The sequence below is a fragment of the Ornithodoros turicata genome, chromosome 4, assembly GCF_037126465.1.
Source record: "Ornithodoros turicata isolate Travis chromosome 4, ASM3712646v1, whole genome shotgun sequence".
NCBI lineage: Eukaryota > Metazoa > Arthropoda > Arachnida > Ixodida > Argasidae > Ornithodoros > Ornithodoros turicata.
Window position 1 is genome coordinate 24,888,113 of NC_088204.1, and position 25,031 is coordinate 24,913,143.

A 25,031-nucleotide genomic window follows, 5' to 3' on the forward strand; every position below is an offset into this window, starting at 1 on the left:
ACGTGTAAGAGAGACTCTCGAGCAGCGAAAGTCTTACTTCGTTGCGGGGCCTATATATCGAGAACAAGAAGGGGACGCGCTAAGCATGCTACTGCACAACCAAAGCGGCGAGCAAGTAGAGATCATTCCGTCTCGTGTGTGGGAGCGGATCTTCAGTTTCAACTGTAATTCGAGAGCGACTCAATTGCGGAGCACCGTGTTCAGTGTGTGACCGTTTGTGGTTCGAGCGGGCGTCTGTACTCAACAACGTGTGCTCAGTACGCGTTGAACCGCTGATGGGGACTCTGTGTATGCCTGAAATGGATGACCCCATCTGCTCCTGTGGGGGGCTGCCCCCTTCGATTTCGAGTGTTGTTGAGCAACAGAGACAGCCGTCGAGTAGACGGAAATTATCTAGAGAAAAATTTCGTTTAGCTATGTGGTTGTAATACATTGTCGCAAGTATGGCTCCTAAATGTTTTTTAATCACCGTATGGTTTAACTTCGTCAACACAATTCGTGCATGATGTCAAGTCTTGTGAAGTAACTTCGTTACAAAAAACTAGTTACGGAGAAAGTACTTAACTAGTTACTCTACCACAGAGATTGCAGAGATTGCGATTGTCTGCTTCAGTAGCTAGTAGTCGCAATAACTAATTACTTTTCTTTAACATTTCACGTTTTTCTCTAAAATTTCATAACTATTTACAGTTCCTTTCAGTACTTGTCGCCAACTTCGTATTCCTCGCTAATGTAACTCTCCGCAGCTCCAAAGAAACAGATATATGGAGAGAAATAGGGTTATCACCACTATTCAGGAACAACCGCGTGTCACGACAATGATTATACGTTGTTTTCGATACTTCGTCAGTAACTGAGGAATTTGAAAGTTGGAAGTGATGTAGTCGACTCGCATTATTTATTTTAACAGCACCAGGCCTCTAAGTTACTTTCTTGTGATTACAAAACTTTTGGCGAGCATACATACGAGGGGTGTTCAAGTCAAACCGGGACTTTTCGCAAAAGTAATATGAACTGACAGGCGAGAAATTAGTTTTATTTTTCAACGTAATCTCCAGCTGCACTAGTGCACTTGTCCCAGCGTTTCACGAGGGCTTGGATACCAGCAGCGTAGAAATCCTTACCGGCGCCTAGCAGCCATGATCGGACCGCATTCTTGATCTCGCCGTCGCAGCTGAAGTGGCGGCACCCAAGGAACGCCTTCAGTGGCACGAAGAGATAGAAATCGCTGGGGGCGAGGTCTGGACTGTAAGGGGATGTGGCAGCAACTCCCAGCCAAGTTCCTGTAAGGTGCGTGTCGTGAGATGCGCGGTATGCGGGCGTGCATTGTCCTGTAGGAGGAGGACTCCTTTGGTGATGAGGCCCGGTCGCTTTTGCTTCAGCGCCTTATGCAGATCCCTAGCTGAGAACCTGGCAGTAATATGCACTATTGATGGCGGTACCACTGGGCAGAAAATCAACATGAACAACGCCAGCCTTGTCTCAGAAAACCATGACCTTACCCGCAGACGGGGTGCTTCGGAACTTCTTGGGAGCTGGCGAGCCCGGATGCTTCCACTGTTTTGATGCGCGTTTAGACTCAGGAGTGAAATGGTGCACGCACGTTTCATCGCACGTGATGATCCGATCAAGGAACGGCTGTCCTTCAGGTGTCGAAACGGTACCTTAGCTCTTGGTAGATTTCCAGTCTTCTCTGCCAGTCAAACACGGAGAGCTGCCTCGGGAGCCAACGGGCACTAACTTTCCGAAACTGGAGGTGTTCACGAATGATAGTGTTCAACGTTCCCACAGAAAGGTCCGTCTTTCGAGCCAGTTCGAGACATGTTATCCGTCGGTCCTTGAGGATCAGGCGCTCCACAAGTTGGATGTTCTCAGGAACTCTGACACTGGGCTCTGAGCCGCCCCGGCCGGGATCGTCCTGCACTGATGTAGGGCCGTCTCGGAACCGTTTGTACCACTCAAACGCTTTGCTGCGGCTAAGTGTATCGTGGCCATAGTGAGCCTGAAGTCTTCTGTGAATTTCAGATGACTTTACGCCTTCATTCACGAGAAACTTCATGACAATTCGCTGTTCGATGTGTGCGCTCACCTCGTTGTCGCCCATCTTGTCCAGCACGTGTCGTCTGTTTTGCACAAACTTTGGACCACCACGTGGTGAACGCGGAGGCCTGTCGCGTGTGAAAATGACGAAAAAGAAGTAGCGCGAGCCATTTGTACACTCAGGAGACAGAAAGTCCCGGTTTGACTTGAACACCCCTCGTAGATAGATAAGTTGATGACAGAGCTTTATTTTCACCCCTTTATTGCGTCGATGGCAGGCACGAGGAACATGTGTTTTCGTTCGCTTTGTTTGTGTTTTTTCTCGATAGCTTTAATTAACATGTTTGTGTACTAATATCTGGTATTTGGCAGCGGTTAAGCGGTTTTTCCGCGTGCGTAGGCACATTTTTGCAATAATCTGGGACAAACTTTCTAACAAAAACTTTGCGCAACAGCTATTGCTTAGGTTCGACATGCACCGTACGTGTCTGACACGGTGTTGGTGATGGTGATGGCAACGGCAAGCCCTCTCGTCATCACCACCACCACCACCGTGTCAGCGCACGTGTGAATAAGAGTTGCTAGACTTGAGAGCTTGACCATTCGGAAAGTAAATGTGAAGTGACTAAGCTATTTGAACTGTAACTTAACTAGCTACTTTTTGCTCAAAGTAACGTGTCCGTAACGTACTTATTTTCGTGTACTAACTGTGACTTGGTTACTATTTCGTACACTAACTGTATAAGTATAACCGAGTTACTTTTTACGTGCAATTCCCAAGAATATATGATATAACGAACCACATACACCAAAGCGACTCTACCCCCCCCCTTTAATTGCAATATTTTGCGTGGCAACTTTGAGCATCCTACCTAGACTAGAGCATGCGACTAGAGCCCACTAGAGCATGCGAGAGCGTTTCGATCTTTAGCGTCCACGAAGCACGTTTCAGGGTTGCGCGATACTACCACTGCCTTGTCGCCAGCTCACGATCCACTTCCGAGGAGGGTAAAGTTACACGAGTGTGTGTCTGATAGCTACAAGGTTGCAAAGGCAGCTCTTTCGTAACCATAATTACGCGGAGAACAGCACGACGTGCGCGGCCTTTCTACGTTTCGCGAAGCACGTCCCTATAGAGTTTTATTTTTAATTTTTATTCAGATAACATAAATGCCTCGTCGGTGCTCGTTGAAATGCAATTCCGTCGGTATTTCATATACTTCCAAATATAACATGGTTGTTTGTACTACATTGCTCTACATTCCGCGTTCTGGAGTCGAGATATTTGAAGTTAGTTTCGAATTTTTTCGGTAGAACCGCTCGGAAACCTGTAAACACCGTCACGTAAACAGGCTGCACGGCTAACGCCATAGCTACAGCCAATAAAATCCGATGCCATCAGGTACTATATGTGTCGGAATGGAGGTCGGGGTGCGCTAATGCTTTGTTTCGAAAACCTTGCGTTCTGTAGCCATGGAACTGGAACAAAGTACTGCTGAACGTCCATTGGTTCAGTGCCGGGCTGCTTGTGGAATATAAAACGCGCTCAGTTTGACCAGTAACGCAACTGTGATGAACGATGAATCCATGGCAAACTTCACTGGCTCATTTACATCAAATGACCAACTCCTGCCGACTAAAGGTGTAAGCAGACATATAGCCTTTTATCGCCACTTACTCCGGGAACGGCAGAGGGCCTATTATATCCCCGGCTAGATCGGAAGATTTGGCCGGATCTGGATGCGGCTGGACGACGCCGACATTACTGTACACGCCCATTCTATATACTATCCGATCATTGTAGGCAAGAACAACAAACGACAGAAGAACAAACCCCCGCGAGCTTCGAATTGGAACTTGTACTTATCACGACATGCAGCAAAGAATGTGTATAGGGTAATGTGGGGCAAGATGAGACGGAAGTTTGCAATTGAATATAGAATTTTTATTTTTCGTGTTTAAAAAAAAATAGCCAGAGGCACATTCTCAGAGGTCTAGAGCTTCTGACCTGTAAATGCAGAACGGACGTAGCCGGTCTAAAATAAACATAGAACAAGAATTCAGGTAATCCAAAGGATGTGGTTTCGAGTTACAGTGATTTCCTTCTTTCATCCCGAACAAGAAATTCAAAAATGCAGATCGTCTATCTCGTCCCAACCCTCGGGGCAAGATAAGACACGCCGTGGTAACGAACTATACAAATTAGTTCTTGCAATCCAAGCAGACAAAGTATGGCCCGTGTGCCCCTACACAACCCCCCTTAACCCCACCGGCCACATGATGTGTAATAAAGCCACACAGAGCCCGATGCTATTTTGCTCCACCGCGCTTGACAAACAAGGCACCGCAAGTCTGATCTCCGGCTTATCGCGGCTTGTCACTCGCATCTGCGTGCCCTTCTCCTTCGCTGGAGATACCATAGAAAACAGAAAAATTCGCTGGAAAATCCTAGGCAATATGCAAAAAGAAATCTCTGAGGAACAAGCAAAAAGCCACCTAATAGTTGACATATCCGCTTCAAAATTTCATAATACATGTATTTTAATTGCATTAAATTGAAATTACATTATATTGTCACGCCTTGCCCCGTGCATATCATTGGATGCACTAATTTTTCTGTTCGACACCGTATAACCAAGAGTACCCATATTTTGCATATATCTAGATGAATGAATAAAGAATGCGGACTTCCATTGACAGAATAAGCCTGCGAAACAGATAACAAGAAAAAGGGCTACGGAAAATCGTGCCTTTTTGGCGGGTCTTCACATTCCAGGCAGATGCAACAGATTTCTCTCTCACTCTCTTCTACGCGTACACCAATCCGGACAATTCTCATGCGCAAAAAACCGGACATGCAGAGCCACCTATGAGTAACGTTTCAAGCGCATTCGAGCAAAAAATGCCGCGTCTTGCCCCGTGTCTCACCTTGCCCCACCTTGCCCTACTTCTGATACAGCTTTGTATAATCCTCCGAAGTATCACGCTGGCTTCAAGCAGATACCAGACTTCCACTAATTCAAACTTACTTCCACCGATTTGTTTTCAAGAAATCAGCGGAGAACATCATGTCACTCGGGACGGTACAAGCGCTTTATTTCTGATGCGTTGTTCCCGAGGGGAGGCCCACATAAGATGTTTTCCGTTCCAAGTCAAAACACGATCCGTAACATTTGGAAGATAATCGAAGGATGAGCATCAGTAAACAGCTCGCTGTGTCCTCGCCGAAGTTCAAGTGCATCCACTCGTGCTTATCGGTGCATTACAAGAGTCCATATCCACACATTTAGCAGCAACAAGGAACAGTAGCCCATGTCACGCCCGCTCTTCCACTAATACACGCGTCACGAGGGAACGAAAAATGACACTATTGTCTACTAGCTGCCATTTGGATCTGTAGAACGTCATCGGGCTTTCTAAGCACTAGGTGAAAGCGACACCATTTGACAAATCCCCATGACGTAGGATGCGTTCTTTCTAGGTGTGTGAACTGCGGCATTGTTTGCCTGCTGGACTGTACGAGGGGGTGCTGAAAAGTTCTCGGCCGGACCGACTTCCAGACATACGAACGCGATCTCGTCATCGTAGGTTGCATTTGTTTATTGAACTTGACAGTCGGGAGAGATGACTCTTGGTGGGCGAAAATGCCGCGGTTCGGCTCTCGTGACGTCATCCCCATTTGCAGTGACCTCCATTCTAAAATTCCAAGACTCAGCGCTAGAGAGATGCTGGAGAGTCAAAGCCGTTACCGCCAAGTTCGTTTCTTTATTTCTATTTTATTTTTTTCTGAGCTCTACTGAACGTGGGATAAGCGATGACCCTTTGTTACGCTATTTGTGCACGTGAATGTACAACGACCATCCCTGTCTTGCTTCTGTTTTCTTTTTTTTTTCTTTTTTCCCCCTAACCAGGACCATGACATGATATGATATGCCCCACTCACACGCGATTGCAACAGCCAGCAGCAATTTGCCCGACGAAAGCGAAATGCCGCTGACAAGCTGGTGGTGTATGACTGTGAAGAGAAGACCCAAGACAAGGAGTTCCGACAAATTCTCGTTACACAGCAAAAGTTTATTCGACAACCTCCGGAGGGGGAGGCAAAGGAATAAAGGAGGGATTGCTGACGCAATTCCCTCGTGTGGCTAGCTCAGTAGACTCACGAAAGAGGCTACGCCAACCAAGTGGCTTCCTCCTTTTGCCGCGGAAGTAGCAAACGGCGGAGCGTTACGTCACTAATCCGCGAATCTTACATCACCACCCACGCACATGTCGAATCGAGTAGCGAGCGCAGGGCATGACAAAAGTAGGCTTACTGCCTCAGTCTATTCCCTAATTTCGAAACAACAGCCAAATATACAAATATACTCTAAGACTGTGTTTGCAAAAGTTCTTTGGTGATGCCATTGAGAGTTGAGAACAAAATTCACCAAAGCACAACACACACACACACACACACACGTATGTCTGCGTGCGTGTATGTTTTCTTTTTTTCTTTCATTGTGTGTAATTTTCGTGGCCTTTATAATTCGAAATCGCAAATTCGGATGGAAGGGAACATTTCGCGACCAATTATATAGTGCGCAATACCACGTTGAAAGGGAGGAAATATATATTTCGACATCTCGAACAGGTAATGTCCTTCTTCTGGACCTAGAAGAACAACAGTCCCTGTTCGAAATATTGGGGGCTCCCGTCCTGATCCTTTTCACTAAGCAATACCACGTTGTTACCGCAGCACGAGGACGGTGCAAAACAATGTGCATACTGTTTGACGTCTTCAAGTATAGTACGCAAATCAACTCGGTGCGCACTACTCGAGCCATCTATAATCGTCTTCAACTCGTAAAAAAATTGTCAAACGCCTCGGCTTTAGAGTGTAGATATGCAGAATGGTCAACAGGGCCGCTGCAGGTGGCTTTAAAAGGAACGTTCGCTCCCTAAAGTAACTGAAACAATTAAACGTCGCTAGAAATCCACGTATTTCCAGAGTTACGCGCATTTTGTCGTGAGTGTCGGCAGCAGGTCCGCACATAACGTGGAGGAGAGAGTGCATGGGAGAACCTCCTCATCAGGTCGGGTGACGTTTCTCCAGGACGGTCACGTGTGAACGTCCTCTCCCTCTTCCTCGCGTATTCTCCGCAGAAGCAAATCACTAAAGCCAAATGGTGCTGACAGGCTGGAGCATGACTGCGAAATAAACCCGAGACAAGGAGTACAAATTCTCGTATAGACAATTAAATCATTCACACAGTTGATGTCACGTGACGTTGCGTACGTCTCTCAGCGCGGGAATATAAAACCGTGTAGGTTCCTACGATTTATAACGACCATAATTAATTATATAGCTCGAGTGCGCAAAACGTAAAGCTAGTGAACAGTGATGGCCACTAACTACTTCTACGGTAGTTTATAACTATTTTCTGATGGAGCAGTTTAACTAGTAGTTCAAAATACTTTTCAGGGGAGTAGTTAAAACTACTTCTTTAACTACTGCAATGTATTTTAACTACATCTATAACTACTTAACGTTGTCCATCAACACCAATCCCCTGTATAGTGTAGTACGACACCTAAATATGAATCACAAGCAGTGATAATATTTAAAAATTACTTATATATATATTAAAGAATTGTGGTCCGATCATGGCTGCAACGCGCCGATAAGGATTTCTACGCTGCTGGCATCCAAGCCCTCGTGAAACGCTGAGACAAGTGCATTAGTGCAGCTGGAGATTACGTTGAAAAATAAAACTAATTTCTCGCCTGTAAGTTCATTTTACTTTTGCGAAAAATGAAAAGTCTCGGTTTGACTTGAACCCCTCGTACAAAGCTTGCGGTGGGATTCTTTCTGCGCCTACGTGATAAACTAAGTTACAGAATTATTTCACAACAAATGAGGTTTCACTAGACAAGCATTAAAAGTGAAGATTTAGTACACATGCACCTCCGTTCTCATCAAACAAGTAGCTCGAGGTAAAAGTCGGAAGCACAAACGTGTCGTAAAGCTTGCGGCAAAATCGGAAGTAGCTGGCGCCTGCAGTAACCTAACTACTGTAGTTAACTACTCGAAATAGTAGTTTAACTAATAGTTGCCAATACACGTAGTTAACCTCCCTCCTCACCATCACTGCTAGTGAATGCACCATACGCGTGGATATAGAAATGCTTCCAGAGCGAACTATTCCTTGAAAGGGGGAATGTGGTTATATTTAACGTGCTTCGAAACCCTGTCTCATTCGTCAGGCTGTCCGTCAGGAGTCATCGTGCAAATATTTTCGCCGTGCGGTGTATTGACCCGGCGCAATGAAATTCACAAAACCAGCCCAAGAAAGCACCCGCGGACACTATTCTCGCGTCACGTCAAGCGTAATTACTTCTCCGTTCCTTTTTTCTCTACGTCGCGACGTCTCAGAAACGTGAAAACCCTGAGTCTGGGCACAAGAGGACAAACACGCGGCTCACACCAGTAAAAGTTTCCCAAGGAAAGTTTCATACATATTTCCGTCACTCGTGATAATTTTAATCCCTTTTCCTCCTCTTTTTCTTACGAGTCACGTTTACACGTACGCTTTTTTTTTATTCCGCGTTAGTGCCAAGAAGCAACCGTGACTATGAGCGGAGTACAGATGTGGACAGATGGAGAGAGGACAGCGGGAAGGAGTGGGGGAGAGGGGGTTAGTATGCGTCCTGGGCTGACTTCACGGGGAACTGTGCCGATCTTCGTCTGGAAAGCCTCCGGAGAACGTAGAGAAAACCTCAGACAGGACAACAGGTGGTAGGATTCGAACCCATCACCTCCCATAGTCCTCAGCACGACCTTGGCTACCACCAACGAGCCATGCCGCTGGTTTCATATGTATGTGAGTTGCCTTATCGAAATTATACTTTTGCTCGTTTGAGTCGCGTGTTTGTCCTGTCCCTCTATATAGTTGTGCTCAGGCTTTTCACATTACGGAGTTCGTTCAACAGCTGGCCTGCATACTCTCGTGCTCTCACTTACGTCACGCCCCATTCTCTGATAACGCTCTTTCCAAGAATGGAGGGTTTGGACTTTTGAAAGGTGTGCGTAGCAGATGCCGCGTGCGTGCGTGCGCTGCGTGGGTCGGTCACCTGCGCCTATTCTTCGTTCGGTGCGGAAAACGCCGCAGTCGAAACCTCCCCCCCCCCCAAAAAAAAAAAAAAAATGAGGGCAGAGGATCACCTGAGTGCTCCTCTAATCGTAACACTTCTTTCCTCTCGAATTCCTTTGCCTAAACGTCCACCGAATGGAACAACCCCGTATCATAGTCGCGGGATTGCGTAAGTATAGAAACACACAGACATCATGGCGAGTTGTATGCCTTCGAGTCACGGCGTAGCAACTGCAACGTCGTGCTCTCTGCGCGTGAACTTTATTTCGTAAAGGAAGAGTGAAACGAAATCAACACAAAGGTACGCCGCGCAGTCGAGAAGTTATAGCGTCCTCGATAAACTGCACCGGTGCGCCCCGGTGCGACCTGGTGCGGCTTGCCATCCTCGATAAACTGCACTGGTGCGCACTGCACGTCCTCGATTATAGGAGTGCACCCGTTCAGTGCAGCACTGAGTTGCCCCGAACCCACACCAAGAAAATCGGCCGAGCGCCAGAGTGCAATCCCAAGAAGCATCGCGATTGCTGGAAGCACGGAGGAAGGCAGAAGCGGCAAGTAGCCAGGTGTAGCGGGCAAGTAGCTGCAGACAGTCATCGTCAGCATGGCATTCGATCGGTGCCGCTCGCCAGGTGCCTCTCGCTACGGGTCGCACAGCCTACGAGCCACAGCGAGCACAGAACTCTAGGTGGCGCACGCTAGTATCCACCAGATCCACCAGTGCGGTGCAGTTTCATGTTCGATAATGCCTCCGCCCAGGGTACCGCCAGTGTAGAGCACCACGCACCACTGTGGTTTCGGGGCAATTCCGGAGCAAGTTTATCGAGGACGCTATTAAACACTAGGTAGTATATCAAGGGAATAGCGGCGCAGTGATATTAGATAAGCTACCAAAGCCTTGCGGCGGTGCTGACGTAATTGACACTGATTATCACACTCCTCCCCCCTCCGAAAAGAAAGCAGAACACCTGACTTACGTATAAGCATTACAGCACTCGTTATATAGGAAAACAAAGTGAGAAAGACAAAAATGTAATCAGCACCAACTATGGGCAGTATCTGTCCACAGGACGCTTGATTCGTGTAGACAGTCTAGGTGACGACGTCACCGCACTATCACTTGAAGTGCTGCTGCCGTCTGGACATGACCCATGATTCTCCACGGTATCAGGTTGAAAATCAGCTGGTGGTACACTCGGTGACAACTGCGACTGTTCTGCTCCAGCGTTGCTGTCTGATGATGGTTCTGATCGCTGTGCATCCCTTCGTAGATGATCTTGGTGCATGGTGGAAATAACTCCCCCAGGTAGCTGTACAGCAGCAGACGACTGTCCTTGTGCTTTTGTGACAACAGCAGGGACCCAAGTTGGTCCAGGTCGGAAAACACTGAATCCCCAGGACGATAGACGCTGTGGAAACGAGCGCTTTTGTCATGCAAAAGTTTGCTGCGCAGTTGCTTACAAAGTACTGTGGAGCGCATGTCCGGATGGAGATTATCCGAACAGTCTTGAGTTTTCTTCCGCACAAGAGTTCTGCTGGAGATGCACCGGTTATCAGGTGCGGCGTTGTTCGATAGCTGAATAGTGCGCGAGATATCTGCGTCTTGAAATCACCTGTGCTTGCCTTCTTAAAGGTACTATAAAGAGGTCGAGGCGGAACCTCATGTTTTGTGTGCCCTGAATTGTGTACGTCCTCAGGAGTAAAATGTCGCAAAAATCTCTCACATAGACGTTATTGCTCCAAAGAAAATGCAAATTTAAATCTACTGGTAACACTGTGGCGAAGCAGACCGACGAAACGCCAACTCCACCAAGTACGGCGGCGAAAATGTCTCATGCGCACGACTATGGGCCGAACAGAGCGACGTACGATAGCAGCGCCACGATGCTGAAACAAGGCCCAGGTATAGACGTTTAGCTACTGAGTGCAAGATTCAACTTGTGTTTATATTCTTTCACACAAATTACATTTTCTCAAAAGGTAGTATTTGCAAATCCCAACAGGAAAGCAATCTGTTTATCGGTCTCCTTGTTTACAGGGTTGCTTGACAAATTGGTGAATTCTTCCCACCGGGCGTCGCCCCGACATTCTCGACTGCGTTTTTATTTACCAATTAAAAATACTTAGAGTAAACTCGTGCGCATATTACTTGTTGTGCTGAACCTTTGAATCTAGCACTCTCACGTCATGCTGACTGCACAGGTTCGACCTCGACTGCTTTATAGTACCTTTAAGCTTGTTCTTAATTGTTTGAACAACCCTTTCAGCAGCCCCATTCGATGCTGGGTGATATGGAGGAATTAGGACTTTTCTTACTCCATTCCACTTCAGAAATTCTGTGTACTTTGCTGATACAAATGCTGGTCCATTATCCGACACTACGAGATCGGGCAGTCCTTGTCTCGCAAAGATAGAACGTAGACAAGAAATAGTAGCTTCCGCGAATCGTGATGGAACAACTTCGCCTTCTACCCACTTGGAAAATGCGTCCACAAGGATGAAGATGTAATGACCCTTGAAAGGGCCTGCAAAATCCACATGCAAGCGCGACCATGCTGTTTCTGGAAAAGGCCAAGGCATCATAGGAACACGTCTGGACTCATGTTGTTGTTCTTGGCATGTCATGCACCTCTGTACCCTCGCAGCAATATCTTCGTCCAATGTATCCCACCAGACGTGACTGCGGGACACAGCCTTCATTTTTGTGACACCAGGGTGGCTCTCATGAAGCAAGTCGAGAACCTTTGCACGTAGCTCTTGAGAAATGACAACACGATTTCCGAGAAGTATGCAGTCATCCTGCACGCTCAGTTGATCAAAACGCCTTTGGTAAGGCCTGTAGTCAGTGACGTCAGGTAATTTGCCGTCTGACAACAGTATGTGACGAACGCTGGATGCAATGACGTCTCTTGACGTGGCTTGAGACTACCTTTGCGGATAAAACAGTTGGGTAGACTCCTTCCAACAGGAACACTTCTGCCGGTCGTTCCACGGGAAGAGCTTCAGTAGGTAGTGGCAATCTGCTCAGTCCATCGGCATGCGCGATGCGGCTTCCCTGTCGATAGACCAACTCATAGCGGTAAGATGATAACGTCAGGGCCCAGCGAAGAAGCCTGGGGGAACAGTTATTAGGTACAGGCCTATCGTGCGCTAAAAGTCCCAACAGTGGCTTGTGGTCGGTCACTATTTCGAATGAATGACCCCAGAGGTATTGATGAAACCTCAGAACGCCGAAAATTACGGCCAGAGCCTCTTTATCGAGTTGGCTGTAATTACATTCTGCTGGCATTAAGCTCCTTGACGCCTATGCAATAGGAAACTCTTCACCTGACAGTTCACGGTGCGCAAGTACAGCACCCACGCCATAAGGCGATGCATCACATACCAACACCAAATGTTTCTTGGGGTCAAAGTGAGCTAGGACCCTAGCAAACGTTAGGAGGTCCTTACTTTTTTGGAAAGCGAACTGCTGCTCGGTGCCCCAAGTCCATGGCGCATTTGCTCCTAGGAACTTGTTTAGAGGATGCAGTACTGTCGACAAATCAGGCAAGAACTTCCTGTAATAGTTCACTAGCCCCAGGTAGTCTGCAACGTTTTCACATTCGTTGGCGGTGGCGCCTTCGTCTCAGCTTCTACCTTCTTTGGATCAGGATGTAACCCCGCTTCCGTGATTACGTGACCTAAATAGTGCACCCTAAAGGCCATAAAAATGCACTTTTCAAGTTTCAATCGTAGTCCAGCTTCTTCAAGCCTTCGCAGTACAATATCCAAGTTCTTCTTCTGATCGTCGTCATCCTTTTCAGTGACAAGGATACCGTCGAAGTAAACCACGACGCTACGCAGATCTTGCAGCAGGTTTTCCATTATTCGTTGAAATAACGCTGGTGCCCTAGAAACACCGAACGGTACCTTACGTACCGATACAACCCTTTCTGAGTGTTGATGGTCACCAGGTTCTTGGACTCTTCGTCCAGCAGTATTTGTTGGTAAGCATCCTTGAGGTCAAGCTTACCGAATTCCTTTCCTCCTGACAGCTTAGCGAACAGTTCCTCAACCCTTGGAATCGGATACTTCTCAGGTACGGCAACGGGATCTACGGTAATCTTGAAGTCACCACAAATTCTTACACGTCCATCGCGTTTGACGACAGGAACAATGGGCGCGGCCCATTCAGATGTCTTTACTGGTTCGATACCTTCACGCTGCATACGTTGTAGCTCCTCGGCGACTCGGTCCTCAAGAGCAAACGGCACTGCAAGCGCGTTACCCCTCACGGATTACGCAATGCCATATTAAACGTCGCTCCAAGATTTCATTACGAACATGTCTTTCACTCGATTTTTGCTATTTTGCTCTTGGAGTATGATTGTGCGCTTTACTATCGTTTCCTTTTTTCTTTTTCCTGAATTCGGAAGTGTGCTTAGCTTCGCCTGCTACCTGCTCCTCCCGTGTGACGCCCTCCCACTGTCTTCTGGAGTAAACCCAAGCAGCACAATATACTGAAAGTCGAGTGCAATCCCAAGCAGTACAATGTACTGAAAGTCGAGTGCGACAGGGATGGGCGGTATGTGTCTTATCAATGTCCTTTAGTTTCACGCGTCTGTTCAAGGCCTTCCATATATACCCGTCCACCCCTATTGCACTCGACTTTCAGTACACTGTGCTGCTTGGAAATGGATTGATTCATACCTGGGTAGTCAACCCAACCTCAGAAATCGCAAACAGAGGCACCCGCCGTGCACTCGGTGACAACAGTTTTGCTCTCATTAGGGACATCAAACTGAAATCGTGTCGCGGGCCGCATCGACCTTGGACCACATCTTAGAGGGCCGCACAATAAAAAAAAAGACCGTTATTACCATAAAATACCCTAAATTCCGAGCAAATAAAAAATATACACAAAACGATGACCGGTATTGTTATTGGGAGCGGGAGGGTGTCTGCACAATTCATTACTGGAGAATTCCACTTGACACACCAAGAGAAATAAATAAGCTGTCCTTTCAAATTGGGCACAGAAAATAGAATAAACGATACGATAAAAATACGTAGTTCTTCACAAACGATTATGACGGGGAAATAGAAAAACAAGAAAGAAAGAGCAAGCAGACTTTATTGTTAGGGTTGGCTACTGTAATATGACTATTTCTTAAAAAAATAGAAAACGTTAGGTTTACTTGGGAAATTTCGAAGTTCAATTCAAGAAATTAAATTTCCATCAACTGAAATGAAATAAAAGTGGTACCAATATGTGGCAAATGTTCCTGGCAGAAAAAAAAATCCCTTTACCGCGTGTCCCTCCGTTGCCTACGTTATTTGCTACGAATTTCCATCATGGTTGGTTAACCACCTTGTATAAGAATTATAAATCCTTTATCTCTCCAATGGAATTCGCCATTGAACTATTGCTGTAAACACATAGCCGCCTTGAACTTTGATAAACCGACTCGGCTTCGTTCAGCGTGACACGTTTCCGCGGTTCCCTGATATCGATCCCTTCCCTACCATTGGCCGGCCGGATGTCATCCTTCTGATTTCCTTCGAATTGACGACAATGACGTCACGCGCCTTGGTGCTACCGCTACTTGGAAGTCATGGGACTTTCACTTTCGCGTTCTGTCGTAAAATTTTCCGCCTCTCCGATCCCATACGTGGTTCATGTAATGTTTTGGCGTTAGGTTCAATTCACCAAATTGGGTAATCAATTAGAGTATTAATTACAAGCTGCTGGTTAAATAATATTATTCAATTTATGTAACAGATTGTATTTCGTAAATTAAATTCGTTCAATCAACGCAGTTAATTATATGCCCAAAATCTTGCAGACCCATCCAAAGAGACCTACAAAATTTTTTGTACCTGAACCCACAATCACTGGTTGCAGCCATCAGAAAAAAAGAAAGAAAGAGCCCCCTAATTTTTTTCTGGTGGCTCCCACCAGAGATTAGCGAGTTCTGCAACGAAATTAAGTTCATCCAAGAAGAATGATCCAACAAATACATCAAGTTGTCACACAACAGATGAAATACTAGAAACAGAATTGAAAACACACTCAGGTGAGCATAATTAATTCACAGACTGATCACTGTTGTGTCGCTCATGTGTCACGAGGTAAAGCCACGAATTGCTATTATTACAATTAAGAACTTCCCCCTTTTTTGCTTTCTTTTTCTTCAAATACGTCAATATCCCCTAATTAGACTGTCCATTTGCATGTGACATCCGTATGATACTACTTGAGACACTAAAGTGACTAGCAATAGGGAACAAGGTAACGTCCACGGGGGTACGACGAGTGTAACACAACGCTACCGCCACCCTTTGTGCACAAGAACATGATGTTTCAACCCAACACCGGCTTCCTGTTGTCGGCTTTCTGTCATCTTCATCACATTCCATGATTGTGAAACTAGCCCGCAGAGGAAACACACATCCACCACTGACGTCACCGTCCCCCCCCCCCCCCAGAACAATACCTTATTGTTACAACAAATGGATGTCAGCAGAGAGGTCGTTGTTCATGGAAATGTTGACTGTCATTTCTTCGCGGCGTTCACAAAATCACTGTAACGTGCGCCCTCACAAGATACCACACCATGCTACATCTAAGTGGTTGGGGTTTACAGAATTGCAAGAAGATGCAGTGCGTGTCAGTTTTCTTGAAACGTGATGAACAAATGCAAAAGAGACACTGACAGCATTTTCTCATATTCTCTCGCTCAAAGTGAACGTATCTCGCATTGGGGTGTGCAGCGATACTTCACAGTCCTTGTGTTGTGGCAAATCGGCATAGTTAAGCAACTTAAAGCAAAACTATCGCCGCGTAAACGCTGCAAAATATTTGCTCGACTGAAGTTTCTTGGGTAAATATAATTTTACCGTACGGTTTTACTTCACGGTGTGCTACAGAAAAATAGATCAAGCAAGGCATTGCAGAAGCCCATATTAGTCTTCACCAGTGGCAGTTTGATTTCACCCAGGATTTTACGAGAAAAGTAACTGACTCAGCCCAAATACCTGGAAACAAAAACTGCTGCCACGCTAGAGGTCTTACTGTTTGGCAATTATCTGCACAATAGCATCGTGAGGGACACAAAAAGTGCTTTGTTTGTTACGTCGTTGCTGACATGAATTAACTGCTAAATACATCAGCCCGAAGTCTCAAAAATTTGGCTGCAGTGCATGTTTGACCTTTTGCAACGAGATAGCGGCCGAAAAAGCGTCTGCAATTTTGTGCACCAGACGCAGCAGAACAAACCGACCACGAACGCGACTCGAGAAACTTTACCATGCGCGCAGACATTAGCAAGCTGGAATAAAGCTGGAGACCCTTAACACGACGATGTCCCGACATCGCCTGCACGTCCCTATGAGACTATTAGAACTGTCATTCAAATGTCAAGTGAACAGTGGTTCACAACATGGTATAAAAAGTAATGGATTGCCCTGTGCCATTTTTCTTGTCACACAGATGTTGCCATTAATAATTCCGGAGTGTCATTGACCAGATACACAGTGGCCAACATAGTGGCAATCTATTCCTCAATTAGTATAATTCGTACTGGTTGCCTTCTTTACTTCTTGCTCTAAAATTTTGCTGTTCCACACTGGAATTTAGCAGCTGTAGCTATTATTGCTGGCATTTACAAGCTGAGTGCGCATATATACAGGGTTTCCCACAATAATGCACCGCATTTCTTACACTCCGTAAATAATTCTACTGGTACGGCAGACTTCGAAACCTTGGTCAACTATGTATTCTGTGTTCACATGTGAATCAGATGAACAGTCCGGCTACTTCAGCTAAGATCCAGTATGGTATGCTACAAAACTGTTTGCGCTACAAAAAGCTCTGAGCTTCTGAATTTGTGCAATAAATAGCAATAGTGGTGATACACCATTACTTTTTTTGTTTTCCTTTTATGGGATCACCGTAGCTTCGAAGCTAACAACAGAGGGCATATTTGCTAAAGTACGTACAATAAAAGTGCCTGCTATGGCTATACATAAGGCCCTAGGTATATAGCGATAAATCGATGCGTAAATTAAAAGCAACAAAATAAATATGGTAACTGTGTTTAGACTGCAAGAGAAACTATGCAAACCCTGCTACACACGCATAAAGGCTTAGCAGGCGGCATAGGTCATTCAACACGTTAGGAGAGTAGCATTTTTAATTTTAACGATTTATTGACAAACAGCTGGACTTTCGAAAGGGCAATTTCTATATGAATATGTAGTGTATTACACACCCTTCAGCATATAGTATAGCTCGCAACACTCTCTATTCATTTTAGTTTTATCACAAACCTTCTACCTCACAAACAAGATGGAAAGTAACTGTTACCCTATCTTGAGAGTACCTGTGAGAGTACCTGTGAGAGTACCTGTGAGAGTGCCTGTGAGAGTGCCTGTGAGAGTGCCTGTAGTTGGAGGCTAGAATGTGCATGCTGAGCTGTTTAGATACGTGACCGATATGTACGCAAACTGGGGTCAATCTCAAATGCTTCAGTCGGGTCGTCAGGAACAACTTTCCCTGCCAGCGACACAGTAGGATAACGTGAGGATAGAGAGGTAGCAAGCGGTGGTATAGATCCATAACTTAAAAACCCGAGACTAGGGGACAAAAAAAATGACAACACAGACAAGGTCTCAACCTTGTCTGTGTTGTCATTTTTTTTGTCCTCTAGTCTCGGGTTTTTAAGTTACGGAATAGTAGAATAAGTTCGGAGTACGTAATTGCGGCCAATGTGGCTTACAGGTTAACAATCCATGCGTCGGCATACACTTCGAACGATTGTTCTGTTATGAAATGAAGCGGTCTCGCATGTCGTAGCTTGCAAACCAGCTTCCAGACATGTGAGGGCCATGATGATACTGTCACGATGAGATACTTTGAGACAGGGGCGGTCCCAGCGAAGTACTTTGGCGGGGGGGGGGGGGGGCTGCGACGCCTGCGAGCCTTTAGCCAGTCGCTATCCGTTTGGGTGCGAGGGGGGGAGGTGTTCTGGACATCGGCTCAACCTTTTCTCGCACGAAATCCTATCACTGGTAATCCATTAAAGATCCTATTTAGGTCGTTCTCCTTGAGAGTGTCACAAGGAAAGAGATGGAAACTGGACCAGGCTATGCTATTGGTGGGGGGGCGACCGCCCCCCCCACCACCACTTCCACCACCCCCTTGGGACCGCCACTGCTTTGAGAGCACATATTTCAAAACTGAAATGAGTATCATGTGAGCATGAAAGTAACTCCTAAAGAATGTGTACATGTCTGCAAAATTACGATGTTAAGAACTTCTACGCCACACGGATCCTCAAATTTGCTTAAATGTAACTGCGCTTTGTTGTTTCCGTGACGAAGTGGCGTGTTTTAGGCTGCCAGCCATGTCGTGTAACGTGACTGTTTCAATCCTTTATAGAAGAAAAAAAAAAATTAAAGTTCAGTGTCAAATATTTTTCTTCGGATTTGATTGCCTTCTGCCATACGGTGTAGTGAGAAAAAGAACCTGCAAGAAAAATCCACTGCACTCAAACAGAGCGTGTAACGTGTTACGCATAAAAGGATAGGAAACAAAAAACGTAAACGAGCTGAGTCTTCATGCTATACCTGATTATGTAGTGAGCTCTAAGTCCGGTGATATACATGTACCGTGCAGAGATGGTGGCAGTTTCGCTTTAACTTCAGCTCAGTGGCTTATTCAGAATCACAAGCATGGTGGTGGTGGTGGGTCATTATTGTAGTTATGCTGAAACAGCTTTATGTACATCTGTTGACATTTGTGCCAGGCTGAAACAAAGTCCCCCCCTCACTGCAGGGGTACACAGGAAAGAATGGGAAGGGGGCGGGGGGTTACCAAACATTTGGGAAAGGGCGGGAGGGGGTGTCAGGACAAATCACTGCGTTATGCACTGAAATGCACTCACTTGTGAGCCTTCTTTACAGAGGAGCGAGCTATTCAGGCCAGCTTCAATGGCGCGTGATGTACAGTTTGCTTCGTTGAAATCACTGGAAGTTTGGATACTCCTTAAGGCCTTAAGCAGCAATAGCAACGCGTCCGATACATTGTTGGTATCCTTTAAGTGCGGTTGATACCGAAGTAACGCCAACTCTGCGAGGCTGGCTACACTGTCAGGGTCCCCGGTACACCACACCGGCACACACGGTACAATAACCAAAATCCACATAAACACTACCACTCCAGAGGAAAGTTGAGAGCATAGCGAAGTTCTAGCTGTCACTTTATGCGCGTGTTTATTCATATTCAATTGCGCAGACTAAGGTTTCAACGCACGTCACTGCGGATTTGTTGTATCACGTTGGTTTCTCACGTTGCGTATTTGTGTCCACAGTCGGTGAGGTGTCATTCTTTCGCACTGAACGCAGCATCGGACAGCTGGAAGCCTGGATAACAGCACACATACAACATACGCGCACACGCACAGACCTTTGAATGATAACCGCGGCAAAAAAGATTGCCGGCAAACACACCGACGTGGGCCGGAAAATGATCGGGGCGACATCGTGCGTGCTACCGTGGAAACAGTGCAGCAGCAGTGCAGGTTTCCGGGCGCGTAGTGTGGTCTATATACCATCGCCATCCATCCGTAACGGAGAACGGTATCAAATATCAAACAATCTATAGCATTGAATGCCCATGAAAAGCCGATACCCTCGCACTACTTTTGTTTTCGGCGCATCTTATCTCTGGTTTTCATGTGTTTTCATGTGGTTATTCTAGTTCCTTTGAGGTGCGTGACGTAGGCTCACAGCACGGCTCCTGCGATATTCATTCAAAGTGCTTGTTCATAATGCTTCACACTATTTTGCTTCCTTTGTACTTGTTAGGTTTTACACATTTTCATACCTACCTTTGAGGCAGTGTAAAACTCTCTTCAATCAGTAGACCAGTGCCCACCGTTGAAAAGTAATCCGCGCGCAAGCAAAGGAGGAGAAAAACGTGAAGGAAAGACGCATATGGATGGTGGTAGAATTAGCGCTATCTCCTAAACTTCAATGGCAGCGTGCATGTTTCTGATTTCGCGCACGACGTAGTGTGTCGCATTACGATAACAACATCACCTGCTTCGTGATCATGTCGCGTCTTTTGCGTCATTTGTCGATTCTTGTTCCAAAACCACGAATTTCTGCTCGTGAGCTGTGTTCAATTCCCTCTAAGCTTCTTGGAGAAGATGCTGTCGAGCAAGCTGAAGAACAGCAGCAGCAGCTCCGTCCTCTGTATATGGACGTTCAGGCCACCACGCCGCTGGACCCGCGTGTTCTTGACGCAATGCTCCCGTACCTGATCACGAACTTCGGTAACCCACATTCGCGCACACATGCTTACGGCTGGGAAAGTGAAGCTGCCATGGAGAAAGCGCGTTGCCAAGTCGCCGACATCATCGGTGCCCAACCGAAAGAAATAATTTTCACCAGCGGTGCTACAGAATCAAACAATATTTGCATAAAAGGTGTGGCACGCTTTTACGCCGAGAAAAAGAAACACGTTGTCACCACCCAAACTGAGCACAAGTGCGTTCTAGACTCGTGTCGCGCACTGGAAGCTGAGGGCTTCGAGATCACCTACTTACCGGTTCAGAAGAACGGTCTTGTCGACCTCAATGAACTTGAGGCCGCTCTCCGACCAGACACTGTGCTCGTATCAGTCATGGCAATTAACAACGAAATTGGGGTCATCCAGCCTATAGCGGCCATTGGTAATTTATGCCGCGAACGCCGCATTTTCTTCCACACAGACGCTGCGCAAGCTGTGGGCAAGATACCGCTCAGCGTGGACGACATGAAGATCGACCTCATGTCCATCAGTGGACATAAACTATACGGACCCAAAGGTGTTGGAGCTCTCTACCTGCGCAGGAGACCCAGGGTTCGAGTGGAAGCTCTTCAAAGTGGAGGAGGCCAAGAGCGTGGTATACGCAGTGGGACGGTACCCACACCACTGGTAGTCGGTCTGGGTGCTGCCTGCGAATTAGCCGCACGTGAGATGGCCTACGATCACAGGCACGTAGCGCGTCTCGCAGACCTCCTGGTTTCGCTCATAACCAGAGAACTGACTCACGTGGTGCGCAATGGCGATCCACACGAGACCTACCCGGGCTGCGTCAACCTCTCGTTTTCAACTGTTGAAGGTGAAAGTCTGCTAATGGCACTCAAGGATGTGGCTCTGTCGTCGGGGTCAGCGTGCACGTCTGCTTCCTTGGAGCCATCCTACGTCCTGCGGGCCATCGGGGCTGACGAGGATCTAGCTCACTCGTCGATCCGCTTCGGGCTCGGACGTTTCACCTCGGAAGAGGAAGTGGTGTACACCGCTCGCAAGTGTGTGGAAGAAGTACGGAAGTTGAGAGAGATGAGTCCATTGTGGGAGATGCTTCAAGACGGAATCGACATCAAGTCAATCCAATGGACGCAGCACTGAGCTGGAGATCGGAGATCATAGACTGTACATACAGACACGATGAAAGCTGTCATGGAAGAGGAACGGAAGCTGCTCGCCCATCCTTCTTTGCGTAGTGTGGCCTTGGGGGTCCTTGTAAGAGACAGAAATGCATCCGCTTGACTTTGATTACAAATTCGAGTCAGAATGGACGTGCAATAGGCTCGTAATAGGTGGAGCGCATGCGGTAATAAAAAATATTCGACGTTCCTTTTAGAAAGGTCAAAATTATTATGTGCTGCTTTAACATAAAATGTTGTATGTCAAAGATGATGAAAGGCAGATTCACACTGCTGTGTTTCAATACATGCAGTAGCGTATGGCGCGAGGTGGACCATTGTTGCTGTACAACTGCACTTGTCTTGACCATTGTCCAAGACATGACACGCACACAGCCACGGAAACAGTACTCTATTTGTGAAAGAAAAAGATGACACGCTGTCTTGCCTCTGAAGTATGTTGCAGGACTTGGTAACAGCAGTAGCACCTCGTAGGTAGTCCCAAATGACACCTAATTGCGCCCCTGAGTATATGGGGATGGCACCCGGTGAGATATGTAGACCACGTGACTGTGAGTGGTGCAGCACATCTGTACATTTCAGCTGTATACAGTTGGTACCAAGCAGTGTGCTACTACCTTCAACCTCTGTTGCAGTACCCACAAACAAAAGCAGCCTCACATAACAGTGTGGCGGAATGTCAAGTGTCTTGATCACACCGATATCTGCAAACACACTCATCAAAGCAAAGCAGCTTGTGAATGTATAACATATATACGACAATATTTTAGTCTCCAAAAATTTCCTGACAGAAGGATGACCTCCATGTGTCAAACCTTTGTGTTTATAGAAAGCTTTAAATAAAGCAGTTGAGACATCCGCAGTTTTGATACCGAATGCGTTTGAACGTCGCTCGTTATTTCGAGGAAGTGGACGTCTATTTCACAGCTATTCATTCTCATGAATTGTGTTGAGAGCTTATCGATACAGCCGGAAAGTTGTAGAAATCTGTGTTATGGATGCTATAAGATCTACAGAAAACACATGCCAGCAGATTCTGAACATATATATATATATATATATATATATATATATGATTCTGCTATAGGAGAGGGTATGCCCTTGAAATGATGAGATCTGTTCACTTTCCAGATGACTTCAGGTATGTGAAAACAATCATAAATATTGACAAAGCTGTTATGAAGCCGGAAATTGAGTTGAGGACAAAGAGTCATGGAGAATTTGCCTAGCTCTGATCATCATTCACAACACCAATAATAGAAAACCTTCACGGTGACTCTCTGCACTGTGTGCCAGCATGCAAGCAAATATTTGTGTGTACTAATTGGCTGTTCTTCCGAGAACCTCCCGAGGACCCTCATTGAAGGTGAATCAATTAACGAATCCTTTTTAGGGAGGTGAATCGGTTCACTCAGTTCAAACTAGTGATTCGTTCACCGAGAACGAATAATTCATTCTCGACCCATCACTACCGACGAAGGAAACGAACAAAACTACCTATGACCCCTTTTCATGTGTGATATGTGCAAGAAGGCCAGAAATGTCGTTGATGCTATACGCTCCTACAGCCATTCAACTCAAACAGTGTTGCCATCAAATGCCAGCTCGAGAGAAATTGCCACAACGCAAGAGCATTGAATGTGGCACAAAGGTCACGCTGGGACAAATAGATGTACCTTGTAGTATTGGGGATATTTTCAACGGGCCTTAACCATTTTTTAGTCAGCTAGTGTACCGCTAGTGATGAATTCTTGTGTTGACTGACTGAGCTACTTTCAGATTCTAAAAGTGATAAAACCCCAGTGCAGGGGACACAGACAGACAAAACCTAACCTACTTTCTAACCTACTTTCAGATGGCAAGAAAGCAGGCAATCTGGTGATGATTGACATCCGTAATCAAAACCCTGAGACTGAGCTACGTTCACCTGTCGACCGAACGCAATAATGATCTGAGGCTGTGTTCACACGGGCCATCTTTCTCCACCAACTATGACCAACTTTGGAGTTGGTCCGAGTCGGCCGGCACCATCAACCACGACCAACTTGGGTTGCTACAAATCGTTCACCGACTGGAAACTCCAGAAAGTTGGTGGTGTTCTAGCCAATTACCAGAAGGAGCACTGGCAGGTGATCTACACATGACGTCTTTCCGGAAGCAGAAGTCTATTCTCGATGACGTTGAAATTTCAGATGTTCTCCACATCCTCCGAATTAATTATGAATTATGGGGGGGGGGGGGGGGGGAAATCAGGTGCAAATGATTCAATTGGGCGGTTACTTTTCCTTTCTGTCCAACAAGTGGCCTACAGTTAAAGAGGTGCACATATTGATCAAACATGCATTCCTCGCGATTTATAGTCACAAACACCACATGATGTAACATTAAATTTGTTTCGCATAGTTTATTGTTGCGCGCAGATATTATTTTCATCAGACATGTCAATAGATTGCTACTAAATTGTGTACGTGATACATGATACACTGTAATACGTGATTGGAATTCGGGTAGAAAATCGGATTCAACTCGAATTGGTCCGAAACTGATTCAGGAGGGCATAACCCGATTTCGGGTTTAACCCGAAAAAGTCAGACCCTGAATATAGCCCTATCGTCGAATGAGCAGTCGCAAAATTTGTCGATGGTTGGAGCTGCCGAGCTGGTAAATGTGAATGCTGATATGGCACTGTCTCCAATTTGGTCGTAAGACGGCGGTTGGAGTTGGTGGAGAAAGTGGGCAGGTGTGAACCCAAACCTTACCCAAACCTATTCCTACTGCAGGCTATTTGCTTGTCCTGTTCGTTGTTAGTCTTTACGGTTACACAACCACATTCACAAACACAAAGGTACATTACAGAGTATTCCAAAAGGGTATGTTCTTTTACCGAGAGCAGACCAAATGGGTTGTGTGCGCGGAATGTTCCCCTGATGAGACCTCAGTGGTTGAAATGTTTTGTTGAGGGTTGTTTTAGAAATTTGCGGAGTTGCCGCTCCGGAGTTGGAATGATTCCGGAATCATTACAGATTTATCACAGCCTGGAATGGAATTGGAATGGAATGGCGGAAACTGTCCTAGGAAAGGAATGGGAATGGAATTAGGCATTTTTTTGCAGGAATGGAATTGGAATTTGCACACACGCACCGCACCTGTACACACGGTCAAGAGCAAAATAATATTGTTGAATATTCGGCATGTATAAATGGGGCTTCCTTTCTCCTTCGTTTCGAAAATAATAATACAGGGAAACAATCTGCGGTCACTCAGGCCTCCGCACAGCTTCAGCAGATGTAGAACGAGTATTTTCCACAGTTTCGCATATTATGACTGCACAGCGAAGTTGGGTATCGGGCACATCTTTCCAGCACCTCATCCTCATGTTTGTGAACC

The 25,031-nt window shown here is 46.2% G+C and overlaps 2 protein-coding genes across 2 annotated transcripts in view; one reads left to right on the forward strand and one right to left on the reverse strand.

Annotated features, from left to right (window-relative positions):
- Positions 1 to 19,686, reverse strand: part of LOC135391334 (metal cation symporter ZIP14-like) — a 109,695-nt gene extending 90,009 nt beyond the window's left edge. The window contains exon 1 of the mRNA XM_064621574.1: positions 19,097 to 19,686. Within this exon, the coding sequence (XP_064477644.1) occupies positions 19,097 to 19,432 (336 nt within the window). The 5' untranslated portion in view covers positions 19,433 to 19,686. The remainder of the gene's footprint in view (positions 1 to 19,096) is intronic.
- Positions 19,687 to 20,155: 469 nt separating this feature from the next.
- On the forward strand, positions 20,156 to 22,506 carry LOC135392832 (cysteine desulfurase-like). The gene has a single exon (XM_064623533.1). It carries the CDS (start codon positions 20,266 to 20,268, stop codon positions 21,604 to 21,606), a length of 1,341 nt encoding a protein of 446 aa, XP_064479603.1. The 5' UTR covers positions 20,156 to 20,265; the 3' UTR covers positions 21,607 to 22,506.
- The last annotated feature ends 2,525 nt before the right edge of the window (positions 22,507 to 25,031 follow it).